Source organism: Anopheles aquasalis, chromosome 3, assembly GCF_943734665.1.
Source record: "Anopheles aquasalis chromosome 3, idAnoAquaMG_Q_19, whole genome shotgun sequence".
NCBI classification, from domain to species: Eukaryota; Metazoa; Arthropoda; class Insecta; order Diptera; family Culicidae; genus Anopheles; species Anopheles aquasalis.
Window position 1 is genome coordinate 21306596 of NC_064878.1, and position 15000 is coordinate 21321595.

General features: G+C 49.8%; 1 protein-coding gene across 1 annotated transcript in view; it reads left to right on the top strand.

The window, feature by feature from the left end:
* The window catches only part of LOC126578072 (Down syndrome cell adhesion molecule-like protein Dscam2), a 58314-nt gene that overhangs the window by 26523 nt on the left and 16791 nt on the right, over positions 1-15000 (top strand). Inside the window, exons 9-12 of the mRNA XM_050240272.1 lie at positions 139-575; positions 657-1064; positions 1127-1288; positions 13320-13607. Coding sequence (XP_050096229.1) covers positions 139-575; positions 657-1064; positions 1127-1288; positions 13320-13607 — 1295 coding nt within the window. The remainder of the gene's footprint in view (positions 1-138; positions 576-656; positions 1065-1126; positions 1289-13319; positions 13608-15000) is intronic.

Consider the following 15000-nt stretch of genomic DNA (forward strand, 5'->3'; position numbering starts at 1 on the left):
AAACAGTTTTGTTTGTGTACCAACACGTAAGCTTTTGTTCCACTCGACTATGGAAAATGCTGTGAATTCCCTGTCCCACTTTTGAAATCATACAACACCAATTAATGCAACCTTTACGTTTCTTTTTCCTTTTCAAAGATGGTACAAGTACATCGAAGGTACGCAGCAGAAGAAGGCCGTTGTGTTGGATGAACGCGTGAAGCAAGTGTCCGGTACGCTCATCATAAAGGATGCCGTTGTGGACGATTCCGGAAAGTACCTGTGCGTCGTGAACAACTCTGTTGGAGGTGAGAGTGTCGAAACTGTTCTTACCGTGACCGCACCACTCGCCGCAAAAATTGAACCACGCACACAAACCGTCGACTTTGGACGCCCGGCCGTATTCACGTGCAAATTCTCTGGCAATCCAATCAAAACCGTCTCCTGGACGAAGGATGGCAAATCGTTGGGCCACAGCGACGCGGTGCTGCGCATCGAATCGGTAAAGAAAGAGGATAAGGGCATGTATCAGTGTTTCATCCGGAATGATCAGGAAAGTGCGCAGGCCAGTGCCGAGCTGAAGCTGGGAGGACGATGTAAGTAGCTTTCGTTTTTAGAGGCTTTGGGAGAGAAATTCAAAACATTGATGCATCTGTTTGTTTCGTATGTCACTCTAGTTGATCCACCAATCATCCGAGAGGCATTCCCAGAAGAAACGCGCCACCCTGGTCCATCGGTATTCCTAAAGTGTGTGGCCGGAGGAAATCCCACGCCCGAAATTAGCTGGGAGCTGGATGGCAAGAAGATCACGAACAGCGAACGGTATCAGGTCGGCCAGTATGTGACGGTGAACGGTGATGTCGTCTCGCACCTCAACATTACATCAATCCACTCCAACGATGGTGGTCTGTACAAGTGTATTGCTAGCAGCAAGGTCGGCGTTGCGGAACATTCTGCCAAGTTGAACGTGTATGGTCTGCCCTATGTGAGAACGATGGAGAAGAAGGCAATCGTCGCTGGCGAAACTCTGATTGTCACCTGCCCAGTTGCTGGTTATCCGATTGAGTCGATCGTATGGGAAAGAGGTATGGTGCATTAGGGATCTCTCTTTTGTTTCCGATTATTCAATTAGTATTTCTATTCACAGACAACCGACAACTGCCGATCAATCGCAAGCAGAAAGTGTTCCCCAACGGTACGCTTATCATCGAAAACGTGGAACGTAACTCTGACCAGGCAACCTACACATGCGTGGCAAAGAATGCGGAAGGATATACTGCTCGTGGCACGCTGGAAGTGCAAGTTATGGGTAAGTTCCATGTTCCATTCTTTCTATTCTTCATTTACAGCATTTCAGACGGATCAATTTGTGCATGGATGGAATAAAGGATGTATCGCCACAGCGCGTTAAGTTAACATCCGATGATTCCCTGAGGTGTCCATGCTTTTAACGATCCATTATGTTTCGTAAATAACAAACATATCTCTGTGTGTGAATATGTACGATAAACGCACGAACAATGCACGTATGGTGAGAGGTTTCTCAAATCTAATCAGAACCTAATTAATGCTCACCGTTGTTGATGCTAACCTTCATCGGCCGGAACGCAGTACTGCCACAAATTGTACCGTTCGGATTCGGCGAGGAACAAATCAATCAGTTCGATATGGTGTCCACCATGTGCACCGTCAACAAGGGCGACATGCCGATCGACATTGGCTGGGAGTTTGCCCCAAGCTTTCCGACTGCGGGAACTGCACGGAAATTGTACACAAACGATGGAGTGTTGATAAGCCGAACAAGCACTCGAATCAGCACACTAAGCATAGACTCAGTACGCGATCGTCACAGTGGCAACTACACATGTCGTGCCAAGAACCAGGCCGGCACGGTCGAGTATACGGCCGTACTCTTCGTGAACGGTGATTGAACCTTCCGATTCCGAGCTTTTTACGCTTTTCGTTTTTCTTATCCCCTTGTTGCCACTTGCTGGGTTTGATCGCTGTTTTGGATCCTTCCCTTCCTCCAGTTTCACCCCAGATAGTTCCATTTGAATTCGGCGAAGAGGCCGTCTTTGCGATGGACATGGTATCTGCTACCTGCACCGTCAACAAGGGTGATCTACCGATCGATATCGTGTGGTTACTCAATGGTCACAAAATCTACTCGAACGATGGTGTGCTAATCAGCAGACCAAGCCAAAGGCTCAGTACGCTCAGCATAGAATCGGTACGTGGCCGCCACAGTGGCAACTACAGCTGCATCGCGATGAACCACGCCGGAACCACCGAGCACGTCTCGCAACTGCTAGTGAATGGTTCGTGATGCAAAAGCCACAGTTGGTTGCGGAATGCTTAGAATGCTTTATGCCACTCCTCCTCTCACACTGCCTTCCTGATGAGACTCCTTCATGCGTCACGCAGTTCTTCCTCAGATCGTTCCCTTCGATTTCGGTAGTGAGGAGATTTTCTCCCTCGACACCGTGTCGGCATCGTGTACCGTCAGCAAGGGTGACTCACCGATCGACATCCGTTGGCAGCTAAATGGCCACCACCTGGTGACCGGTGATGGGGTGCTCATCTCTCGCCAAACCCAACGCACCAGCTTCCTCACGATCGAGTCCGTACGGGATCGGCATACGGGCAACTACAGTTGCATCGCTGAGAATCGGGCCGGTCAAGCCATTCATACGGCAGCGTTGTTTGTGAATGGTGCGCGTAATCCCTGTGCAGTATTTTTTTTACAAAATTTTCCTTCCATTCCTTTCTTCGACCCTCCCCCTGGAACATTCGGGTTCGGGATCATTGATTCACAGTTCTGCCCCAAATGCTACCGATCGAGTTCGGCAGTGACATTATCTTCTTGAACGATCTTGTGACGTCCTCGTGCACGGTGAACAAGGGAGATTTTCCGATCGATATTTACTGGAAGCATAACGATCGACGCATCGCCTCCGAGGATGGTATAACGATCAGCCGGACAAATCAGCGTATGAGTGTGCTGACGATCGAGTCGGTTCGCGATCAGCATACTGGTAACTTCACATGTGTCGCCCAGAACAGGGCAGGACAGGTGCAGCAGACAGCTCTGTTGCAAGTGAACGGTGATTAGAACAATTGGAAAAGTGGAACGATACTGGGTTCCATAACATTAGCCTGCCTTAGCATCCCATCCCATTGTCCTTCTGAGTCCATCATTAATCTCCATTCCATTAACGCCATGCTGTTTTCGTTATTTTTTAAGTCGGACCATCGGTGTTTCCGTTCGATTTTGGCGAAGAGCCTGTCGACATGATGAATACGGTGTCGATCAATTGTGTCGTTTCGAAGGGCGATACACCGATCATGATCGAATGGTTGTTCAATGGTAATCGCGTTACGACTGACGACGGAATTGCGATTATGAAAAGTGGTCAAAAGATAAGCATCTTGTCAATCGAGTCCGTTCAATCGCGTCATGCCGGAAATTACACATGTGTGGCCCGTAATAAGGCAGGAGAATCGCAGCACACGTCCGAATTGAAAGTGATCGGTAAAATCCGTCGCTATTAAATTAGTTTTTTAAGATGTCCCTTCCTCAACACACATCTCCACCGTTCGTTTCATCAATCACATTGAAAGACTTAGGAATGAATAGGATTAGAACACATGCGATACAAGTAGACAACAATTTTGTTTCCATCGAAATACAGCGGTACCACAGATTATGCCGTTTGAGTTCGGAGAAGAGCCCTTTGATTCCTCTAGCATGGTATCGATCAACTGTGCCGTCTCTAAGGGAGACACGCCGATCATGATCGAATGGCTGCTTAATGGTAACCGCGTAACGAATGACGACGGCATTATGATAATGAAAAGTGGCCAAAAGATCAGCATGCTGTCGATCGAGTCCGTGGAGTCTCGTCATGCTGGCAACTACACCTGTGTGGCCCGCAATAAGGCTGGAGAATCGCAGCACACATCCGAGTTGAAAGTGATCGGTAAACTTCATCGCCAGAGATTAACTCTTTTTAGTTATCCCTTCCTCCAATTTCAACTCCTTCATTTGACTCGTCCAACACACTAAGCACTAGGAACTGGAGATTACTCGAGTGGTTAGTTTTTTATAGATAACAATTTCACTTTTATGTCGATGTTTAGCGGTTCCCCAGATTATGCCGTTTGAGTTCGGAGAAGAACCATTCGATTCGCATAGTACGGTATCGATAAACTGTGTTGTCTCGAAGGGTGACACACCGATCATGATCGAATGGCTTCTTAATGGTAACCGCGTTACGACTGACGACGGAATTGCGATTATGAAAAGTGGTCAAAAGATTAGCATCTTGTCAATCGAGTCCGTTCAATCGCGTCATGCCGGAAATTACACCTGTGTGGCTCGCAATAAGGCAGGAGAATCTCAGCACACGTCCGAGTTGAAAGTGATCGGTACATCTCATCGCTATTAATCTAAATTTTACAGTTATCCCTACCACAAAATATTCCTTCTCCGCACGCATTAAGATTTTAAACAGTATAGTCGACACATTTGCTCTTATCAAAACACAGCCGTACCTCAGATAATGCCGTTTGAGTTTGGCGAAGAACCGTTCGATTCCTCTAGCACGGTGTCCGTGCAGTGCGTCGTCACTAAAGGCGACACGCCAATCGACATTAGCTGGATGTTCAATGGGCGTCGCCTTGCGAGCAACGATGGCGTAACGGTGTCCAAGTTGGGGCAAAAGATGAGCACACTGTACATTGAATCCATTCGGTCACGGCACGCTGGCAACTATACCTGTCGTGCCAGCAATGCAGCCGGAAGTGTCGAGCATGGTTCCGAGTTGAAAGTGATCGGTAGGAAATGGATCTTCTGTATAATACTTCGTTTTTTCGTTTTTGTTTACTTTCGATTGCCCTTCCCTTCAAATCCTCCAATTCTGCTCCGCCTCACTATAAACTGTTGGAACTGCTAGTTGTTCCGATTATCCTTCCATTTGAGTTCGGCGAGGAAGCGTTCGATTCGGGGAGTACGGCTTCGGTCAGTTGTATCGTCACCAAGGGTGACACACCGATCGACATCAGCTGGTCCTTCAATGGACGGCGGATCGGGAAGGACGAGGGGCTCATGATCACCAAAAGTGGTGGTAAGATCAGTATTCTGTCGATCGAGTCCGTCTTATCGCGCCATGCCGGCAATTACACCTGTTCCGCTCAGAATGCCGCCGGTCAGGTGCAGCACACGGCGGAGCTCCAGGTTATGGGTAAGATGGGAAGGGGTGCCAGTTGTTTGCCCTAGTCCTTCGCGGATGTTTCTACTCCTGCATCCTATTCCTACACCACCAATCAATCTATGTCCTGTTTGTTGTTTGTCAATTACGTCAATGTGATTCCATCCATCCAGTGGTTCCGCTCATCTTGCCCTTTGAGTTCGGTGAAGAGGCCTTCGATACGGGCAGCACAGCCTCGGTAAGCTGTATCGTGACGAAAGGGGATGTACCGATCGATATCGGTTGGTCTTTCAATGGCCGTCGGTTAACAGCGAACGATGGTGCTACGATCACAAAAGGGGGTCCCCGGGTATCATTACTCTCGATCGATGCGGTCGATTCGCGACATGCCGGTAATTACACGTGTCACGCTAGTAACCGCGCCGGGAGCACCAAGTATGGTGCCGAACTGCAGGTCATGGGTAAGAGCTAAGTGCAGTGCAGATCCCTTTATTCGTCCTTTTTTTTTGTCCTTACTCCGTCCCAATTTCCGGTTCCGGTTGCCCGGTGGTTCGCGATTCGATCGGTTTGCTGCTGGTGGTAGTGGTGCCGATCATATTTCCCTTCGAGTTCGGAGACGATGCGTACGACACGGGCAGCACGGTTTCGGTGAGCTGTATCGTCACGAAAGGTGACGCACCGATCGACATAAGCTGGCTGTTTAATGGCCGTCGACTGTCCGCCGCTGACGGTGTGCTGGTCAATAGGGGTGGCAACAAAATTTCGATCCTATCGATCGATTCCGTACTTTCGAAGCAAGCTGGCAACTACACCTGCAGTGCGCGTAGTCAGGCCGGAACGGCCGAACATACGTCCACGCTGCGAGTGATAGGTAAACGGTGATCATCGGTGACGGTTTCATAAGCTACGGTCCTGTTTTTTTTTCTCCTTTCCTTCCATTCGTCCTAAAATGGTCTACGTTTGTTAATTGTTTGCTGCTGGTAACAGTAATTCCGATCATACTGCCATTCGAGTTTGGGGAGGAACCGTTCGATACTGGCAGTACCGCGTCGGTTAGCTGTATCGTCACGAAGGGTGATACACCGATCGATATAAGCTGGTTGTTTAATGGGCGCCGGATTGTCACCAACGATGGGATACTGATCATGAAGAGTGGTCACAAGGCGAGCATGCTGACGATCGAGTCGGTACATTCGCGGCACAGCGGCAACTATACGTGTCACGCGGCGAACCGTGCTGGGGAGGTGACGCACACCTCGCTGCTGCAAGTTATAGGTGCGCAAAGTGTTGGCTGAGTTGTAAAAAATGAGCTTTTTTTATCTCCTTTACCCTGATACCCACTTGTCCCCATAATATTCTCCAAAGTATCGACGTTGTTAGCTACTTCTTGCTATTTTCAAATGTATCTTTGCTTTTGCGCGTCAGTGCTGCCGGTGATCTTGCCATTTGAGTTTGGCGAGGAAGCACTCGATGAGCTGAGTATGGCGACGGTTCAGTGCGCTGTGACCAAGGGTGATACGCCACTCAGCTTTGGTTGGTTGTTCAATGGTCAAGAGGTGCCTGTAGGAGAGTCCGGTATAGTGGTGTCCAAGAGTGGGCAGCGTATCAGTATGTTAACGATTGAATCGGTCCATGCGGTCCATGCCGGTAACTTTACGTGTACTGCCAAAAATATGGCCGGTCAAGCGAATCATACGGCCGAACTGAAGGTGATAGGTAATTCAATTCGCAAGCCATGCCCTGCATTCCATTTGTTTTTGTATTTCCCAGTGGTTTTTTTGATTTTCAATATCCCGCATTCAGTCCCCATAGAATGACCCTGTTTCTCCATGTTATCTGTGTGACCCCCCCACAAGTTCAACCACTAATAATGCCGTTCGAGTTTGGTGATGAACCGTTCGATATGTTGACGACGTCTACGGTGAGCTGTGCGGTGGTAAAGGGTGACCTGCCGATCGATATCAACTGGATGTTCAATGGCGCGAGTCTCAGTTCGAGCGATAGTGTCACGATCACTAAATCGGGACCCAAAATGAGCATTCTCTTTATCGACTCCGTGCAACCGAGACACGCCGGCCGGTATACGTGCGTGGCGCGTAATAAGGCCGGATTCGTGGAGCACAGTTCCGAGTTGAAAGTGATAAGTTAGAGGATATGCTTGCCACGTACAGGCAAAACAGAGTTTCAATGTGTTGCAATTAGTCCTTTACTTTCCTTCCTGCAACCCTTTATTATAACCTCCCCGCGTCCTTGTTCTCCTCTACGAAAGTGGTTCCAATTTTGCTTCCGTTCGAGTTTGGCGAGGAACCGGCCGATGTCCAGAGCACGACGATGGTAAGCTGTGCCGTGGCCAAGGGTGACTTACCGCTCGAGATCGAGTGGCTGTTTGAGGGGCGCAAAATAGGGCCAAGCGATGAGGTGTCTATAACGAAGAGTGGTCAAAAGATTAGTATGCTGTCGATCGATTCGGTTCAGCCACGGCACGCTGGAAACTACACTTGTCTCGCTAGTAACCGGGCCGGTACGGCGGAACATACGTCCGAGCTGAAAGTGATCGGTAGGACATTAGAATGATTGTTTTCTTTTGTTTTTGCTCCTTTGCTTCCTGATTATCCTTTCCTCCTCCCCCCCTGCTGGGAATTGTCCTAAAGTTCCACCAATACTGCTGCCGTTCGAGTTCGGAGAGGAACCGGCCGATGTGCAGAGCACGATGTCGGTCAACTGCGCTGTAGCGAAGGGTGACGCACCGATCGAGATCAACTGGATGTTCAACGGTAGCAAAATCTTCACCTCCGATGGTATACTGATCACGAAGAGTGGCCAGAAGATAAGCTTTCTCTCGATCGAATCGGTACAGGCACGTCACGCCGGGAACTATACGTGCGTCGCTAGGAACCGTGCTGGGTTTGCGGAACATACGTCGGAGTTGAAAGTGATCGGTAACATAGCGTGCTGAAGCATTTTGTTTCATACCCTTCCTCCCTTTTTTCGCAACACCCACCTCTCCCAGTGCGTCCTATTCTGCTTCCGTTTGAGTTTGGTGAGGAACCGGCGGATATGGCCAGCACAACGACGGTTAGCTGTGCGGTGGCCAAGGGTGATACGCCGATCGAGATCAACTGGATGTTCAATGGGAGTAAGATACACTCGAACGACGGTATCCTGATCACGAAGAGTGGTCAGAAGATTAGTATTCTCTCGATTGAATCCGTACAACCGCGCCATGCTGGCAATTACACGTGCGTGGCACGCAATAAGGCCGGATTCGTGGAGCACACGTCCGAGTTGAAGGTGATCGGTAATGAGCTTCGGTTTCATCTTCGTTTCTCCCTTTTTGCACTTCCTTCCTAATTCCCCGTTTGCCCAACGTGCGATTCAAAGTCCCGCCGATTCTGTTGCCGTTCGAGTTTGGTGAGGAACCGGCGGATCTACACAGTACGACCACGGTGAGCTGTGCGGTGGCGAAGGGTGATACACCCATCGAGATCAATTGGATGTTCAATGGGAGTAAGATCTTCTCCAACGATGGTATTACGATCACGAAGAGCGGTCAGAAGATGAGCCTGCTTTACATCGAGTCGGTACAGGCGAGACACTCCGGGAACTATACCTGTGTCGCCCGGAACAAGGCCGGGTTTGTCGAGCACACGTCGGAACTGAAAGTGATTGGTAGTGTAACTGCGTGTTTCTGCGTGACTGTTTGGTGTCATTTTATTCCTTCCTTTTTCACCTCTAAACCTTGTCCCCATGTCACTGTCAATCATTCCGTCATCACTTTTCTCGCTCCAAAGTAACTCCAATCATAATGCCGTTCGAGTTTGGGGATGAACCGTTCGATATCTACTCCACCAGTACGGTGACGTGCGCGGTCACCAAGGGCGACTCACCGATCGAACTGATCTGGCTGTTCAACGATCACCGGCTGCGCACCAGCGATGGTGTGCTGATCACCAGCAATGGCCAAAAGATTAGCTTTCTTTCGATCGAATCAGTACAACCACGTCACGCTGGGAATTACACCTGTATTGCGAAGAATCGTGCCGGTGAAGCACAACATTCGTCGGAGCTGAGGGTGATGGGTTAGTCGTGGGAGTTTGCTATTCATATTCATTTGCTTTTTATGTTCCACTTCCGATCCCCGTTCCAATCTGTAGTCGTTCCCATCATAATGCCGTTCGAATTCGGGGATGAACCGTTCGATATCTACTCGACTGGAACGGTAACGTGCGCAGTTACAAAGGGCGATTCACCGATCGAGATCGAATGGTACTTCAACTCGTACCGGCTGCGTACTAGCGACGGTGTACTGATTACCGCCGGTGGGCAGAGGGTTAGTATGCTTTCGATAGAATCGGTGCAACCGCGTCACGCTGGGAATTACACCTGCATCGCGAAGAATCCGGCCGGTATGGCAAGTCACTCGGCGGAACTGATGGTTATGGGTGCGTGACCAGTTTTGGTCCGTTTGCAAATGCTTAAACACCAGCCCATTATCAATCCTTCCCCTGTTCCATTCCATGTGGATTTTTTTGTTACATTAGTGAGGTTCTGTGTCGCATCTGTGGTGTACTTCTAGTCCTCCCCATTATTCTTCCGTTCGAGTTCGGGGAAGAACCGTTCGATATCTACAGTGCCACCACGGTTAGCTGTGTTGTTACGAAGGGTGATCTCCCCATCGAGATCGTGTGGTTGTTCAATGATCGTCAAATTCGTACGGGCGATGGGGTACTTATCACGAGCAGTGGTCATCGTATTAGTGTGCTTTCGATCGAATCCGTACAACCCCGGCATGCCGGGAACTATAGCTGCCTGGCAAACAATACGGCCGGTACGGCCGAGTATTCGGCGACGCTGAATGTGATGGGTTGGTGAAGAGACTTTGCTTTTATCGCTTTCTTCTGCTTTTTTTTTTGTTCCATCGCCCAACTTCCTTTCTACGTCTCAACTCGACGCTTCGTCAGTTCTGCCCATCATTCATCCGTTCGAGTTCGGTGAGGATCCGTTCGATATCTACAGTGCCGTGACGGTTAGCTGCACGGTAACGAAGGGTGATCTACCGATCGAGATCACATGGATGTTCGATGATCGTCAGATTCACACCAGCGACGGAATTCTGATCACGAAGAGTGGTCAACGGAGTAGTCTACTGTCGATCGAATCCGTACAGCCCCGGCATGCCGGGAACTATACCTGCGCGGCACGGAATGGTGCTGGCACCGTGGAACACAGTTCTCAGTTGATAGTGATAGGTTTGCAGCGCATAGGATCCACTCCGCGTGGCACTAGTTTTACCTTCCTTATTGCTCCTTGCCGCCCGTTCCTTCCAAATTAACCACCAATGTCGTCATTCTACAGTTGTTCCCTACATTATGCCCTTCGACTTTGGTGATGAACCGTTCGATACGTCCAGCATGACCACGGTCAGTTGTGCCGTGACGAAAGGGGACGCACCGATCGAGATATTCTGGTCTTTCAATGGGCAACCGTTGTTTACGAATGGGGACGATGGGATAATCATAACGAAGAGCGGTCACCGGGTCAGTATGCTGACCATCGAGTCGGTTAGCTCACGGCATGCCGGTAACTACACCTGCCTGGGACGGAACCGTGCCGGTGAAGTGCGCCATACGTCGCAGCTGAAGGTTTTGGGTTAGTGGATCCATGAGCAGCACCACTTGCACTGACACTTTTCCTTCTTTCCTATTTTTGTCTCCAAAACATTCCCCTTCATCCTTCGTAAAGTACCTCCATCGATTACACCGTTCACGTTCGGCGAAGATCCACTCAATTCCGGCGAAAGCACGGCAGTCAACTGTATGGTATTCAAGGGTGATGCACCGCTCGAGATCCGCTGGTATTTCAATGGTAAACAGTTACCAACGAATGGGAATGGTATCATCATAGCGAGAATGTCAGAGCGGCTCAGTTCGCTCAGCATCGATCCAATTGGTGACTTCAACCGGGGAGCATACGAGTGTCGTGCCAAGAACCGTGCCGGTGAAGCGGTACAATCGGCGGATCTCATCATAAATGGTACACTGGATTGAAGTCCTATGCATTGCTAAGCATCCCGCTTCCCTGTTTTTCTGTTTCCATATCATTATCCCCATCCTGTATCGGTCCATTGTCTGCGCCCCAGTGGTACCCACGATTATGCACTTTAGCTTCGGGGAGGAGATCCTTAATACGGGCGATAGTGTCGCAGTGAACTGTATGGTGGTGAAGGGTGACTCACCGCTCGAGATCCGCTGGTATCTCAACAGTGTACCGATCTCTTCGGAAAACGAAGGCATCACGGTGGTGAAGCTCTCGGAAAAGCTAAGCTCGCTCAGTATCAACTCAATCGCTCCGCAACATCGTGGATCGTACGAGTGTCGCGTAAAGAACAGGGCCGGTGAAGCGACCTCTAACGCCGAACTGATCATCAATGGTTTGTCCTCGTATTAATCCCCGCCCTTTCTTCCGATTCCTCCTCTATCCTCTGCCTGCACCTCTCTGGGTAGCTCCTCCGGTTATTAATCCCTTTCACTTCGAGGAGCACGTCGACTCGGAGGAAAGCGTACAGGTGACGTGCCACGTATCGAAGGGTGATCTACCGATCGAGATCAGCTGGCTGTTCAATGGGAAACCGATACGGATCCGGTCGAACATCGAGCTTACGTCGATCGGCAAACGATCGAGTTCACTGAATATCCCGTCGGTTACGGCGGAACACTCGGGCGTGTACACCTGTATTGCACGGAATGTGGCCAGTAGCCGCAACCAATCGGCGGAACTGTTTGTCAATGGTACACCCTGTGGCTAGCGTATTTCTCTGTGCGATTGTGTTAATAACCCCAAGATTTCCCCTTGGTTTTATGGATTCCTTGTTCTTGTACCATTTGTTGCATGATCAACCACCTGTATTTCCCTTTTGTAACCTCAGTCTTGCCTTGATTCTTAACTCTCACGCTCACACGTATGTTTCGCTCGCGGTAGTTCTGCCGAAAATATTTCCATTTTCCTTTGGCGAGGAACCGGCGTACATCGACAGCTTCGTGACGGTGCAGTGTGCGGTCACGCTCGGTGATTTGCCGATTGAGATCGAGTGGCTGCACGGTGGTGAGCTGATCGCGAAGGCCAACGATTACGGTCTATCGATCGTACACTCTGGGCGGCGCGTCAGTACGCTGACGATCGAGGCGATACGCGATCATCACGCGGGCAACTACAGCTGCCGGGCCCGGAACAGGGCGGGAGTGGTCGAGCAGGGTAGCGAGCTGATCGTGAAGGGTTGGTTTTTTGCTCTGCGACGTCCTTTTTTTAGAACTAAGAAGAAGATCCTTTGCTTCCCTTTTTTGTACAACTCCACAAACTCTTTTCCGCCGGTTCCTTAGGTTCGGTTCTCTTCATTCTCATCACCGCACGGTGTCCTCTCTGATTCCAGTTCCACCCAAAATCTTTCCCTTCAGCTTCGGTGAGGAACCGATGAACGAGGGTGACTCGGGTTCGATACAGTGTAATGTACCATCGGGAGATCTACCTCTGGGTATCCGCTGGTACTTCAACGGTGCCCTCATTGATGATCCGGCTACCACGATCACACAGATCGGCAAACGGGCAAAGGCCCTCACGATCGATGCGGTTAGGGCACGGCATGCTGGGAATTACACCTGCGAGGCCTCAAATCTGGCCGATGTAGTGCACTTCACTGCTGCCCTGCTAGTGAATGGTACGGCTGATCGCGTGGTTTCCGTTTTATTTCCTTTCCGTTTCCGCTTTCCGCCCTCCACTCAGTTCCTCCCAAGATCGTACCGTTCAGTTTCGGCGAAGAGACGATGAACTCCGGTGACTCAGGATCCGTGCAGTGTAATGTGCTGTCTGGGGATTTTCCTCTCGCGATCCGCTGGTATCTGAATGGGTATCCGATGGCCGACGATCATACCGTTACCGTGACCAGTATCGGGAAGCGGTTAAGTGTGCTGAACATCGACTCCGTCCATGGGCGCCACGCTGGCAACTATACGTGCGAGGCAAAGAATGATGCCGATACGGTTTCCTTCACCGCTGAGCTGCGGGTTAATGGTTAGAGTCACGGTGCTTTTCTAGTAACTTCCTTGTCTTCCTCCTACACACTTGTCCTCCTTTTAGTCCCTCCGAAGATATTTCCCTTTACGTTCGGTGAGGAACCGATGAACTTTGGTGATTCCGGTTCCGTTCAGTGTAATGTGCTTTCCGGGGATCCGCCACTGTCCGTCCGGTGGTATTTGAATGGGTATCCGATCCACGATCACGATACGATTAAGGTGACCAACATTGGGAAGCGTTTGAGTGTGCTCAACATTGACTCGGTGCATGGGCATCACGCTGGGAACTATTCGTGCGAAGCGTCCAACGATGCCGGTAGTGTCCGATACATTGCTGAGCTGCTGGTGAATGGTGAGCTGGCTGGGAAACCAAGACACCAAGTTTTTCATTAGCGTTGTTTGTCTCCTTCTTCCTTTGGACCTTTTTCTATTGTTCCAACATCCTACCCCTCCCCCCACTAGTGCCACCCAAGATTGCTCCCTTTTCGTTCGGCGAGGAACCGATGAACTACGGTGAGTCGGCATCGGTCACCTGTAACATCATCTCTGGCGATCTGCCGATCGATATTGAGTGGTTCTTCAATGGCAAACCGTTGACGCGGTATCATCACGAGCTGGACAAGCTTAAAGTGGCCGACTTCGGGAAGCGCACCAAGGCGTTGTCGATCGATGAGGTCGATGCACGCTACGCTGGTCTGTACAGCTGCAAGGCAACGAACGTGGCCAGTTCGGTCGAGTACAGCCATGAGCTGATAGTGAACGGTCGGTGACCCACCGTTGGGACCTCCTGCTTCGTTCGTTTTCGTTTCGCAATCCCATGTCCATCCTCTGTCCCCTTGTGCCAAGTTGTCATTTGTCGGCAAGAAATCGATGCATAACGAGTCCCTCAATCGTTGTGTTACGTGTTACAGTTCCACCCAAGATAGCACCGTTCACGTTCGGTGATGAACCACTGAACTATGGCGACTCGGCGCTGATCTACTGCAGCATTACGTCGGGTGACTTCCCGATTCGGATCCAGTGGTACCTGAATGAGCTGCCGGTGGATCAGCTCGATCCGTTCTATAACATCAACCAGGCGGATTTTGGCAAAAAAGCGAAAGCGTTGTCGATCGACGGTGTGAACGAGCGGCACGTTGGAAACTATACGTGCCGGGCGACGAATCATGCCGAAATGGCGTCCTTCTCGGCCGTACTCAATGTCAATGGTTAGGGATGGTCCATGCGGTTGCTGCCTAGCAGTTTATCCCTTACCGTATTTCCTTGTTTAATCATATCCCACTCACTGTCAGAGTTACCCCTTGTCCAGATTGTTAATATTCGGTAGTAATTTCTTTTTTGTAGCGTTCACATTATGAGATTTTAAGCCTAGAAATTGGCGAAACCATACAGAACTGACAGGACGTCTGTTTTGAAAATTGAATATTCGTTTGGAAAAGATGGAAAAGATCTTTTAAAAATTAATTAAAAAGAGCAATTAATGGATCACGATTGGAAGTAGCTACTTTATAAATTTTAACATCCAAAAAGGTTGCAGGATGTAGCAAAATTTGAAATTTGATGATTAGGTGGCAGAAAATGTGACATTAAGGTCCTTTTTTGCCAATATATTAGCAGCATGATGTACAAGGGGTAACGCTAACAGTGCCTTCTTCCTGCCAATCCCGTTCCGTTTTCTCGTCTCCAGCACCCCCCAAGATAGCTCCGTTCGTGTTCGGTGAAGATGCGCTCAACTACGGCGATTC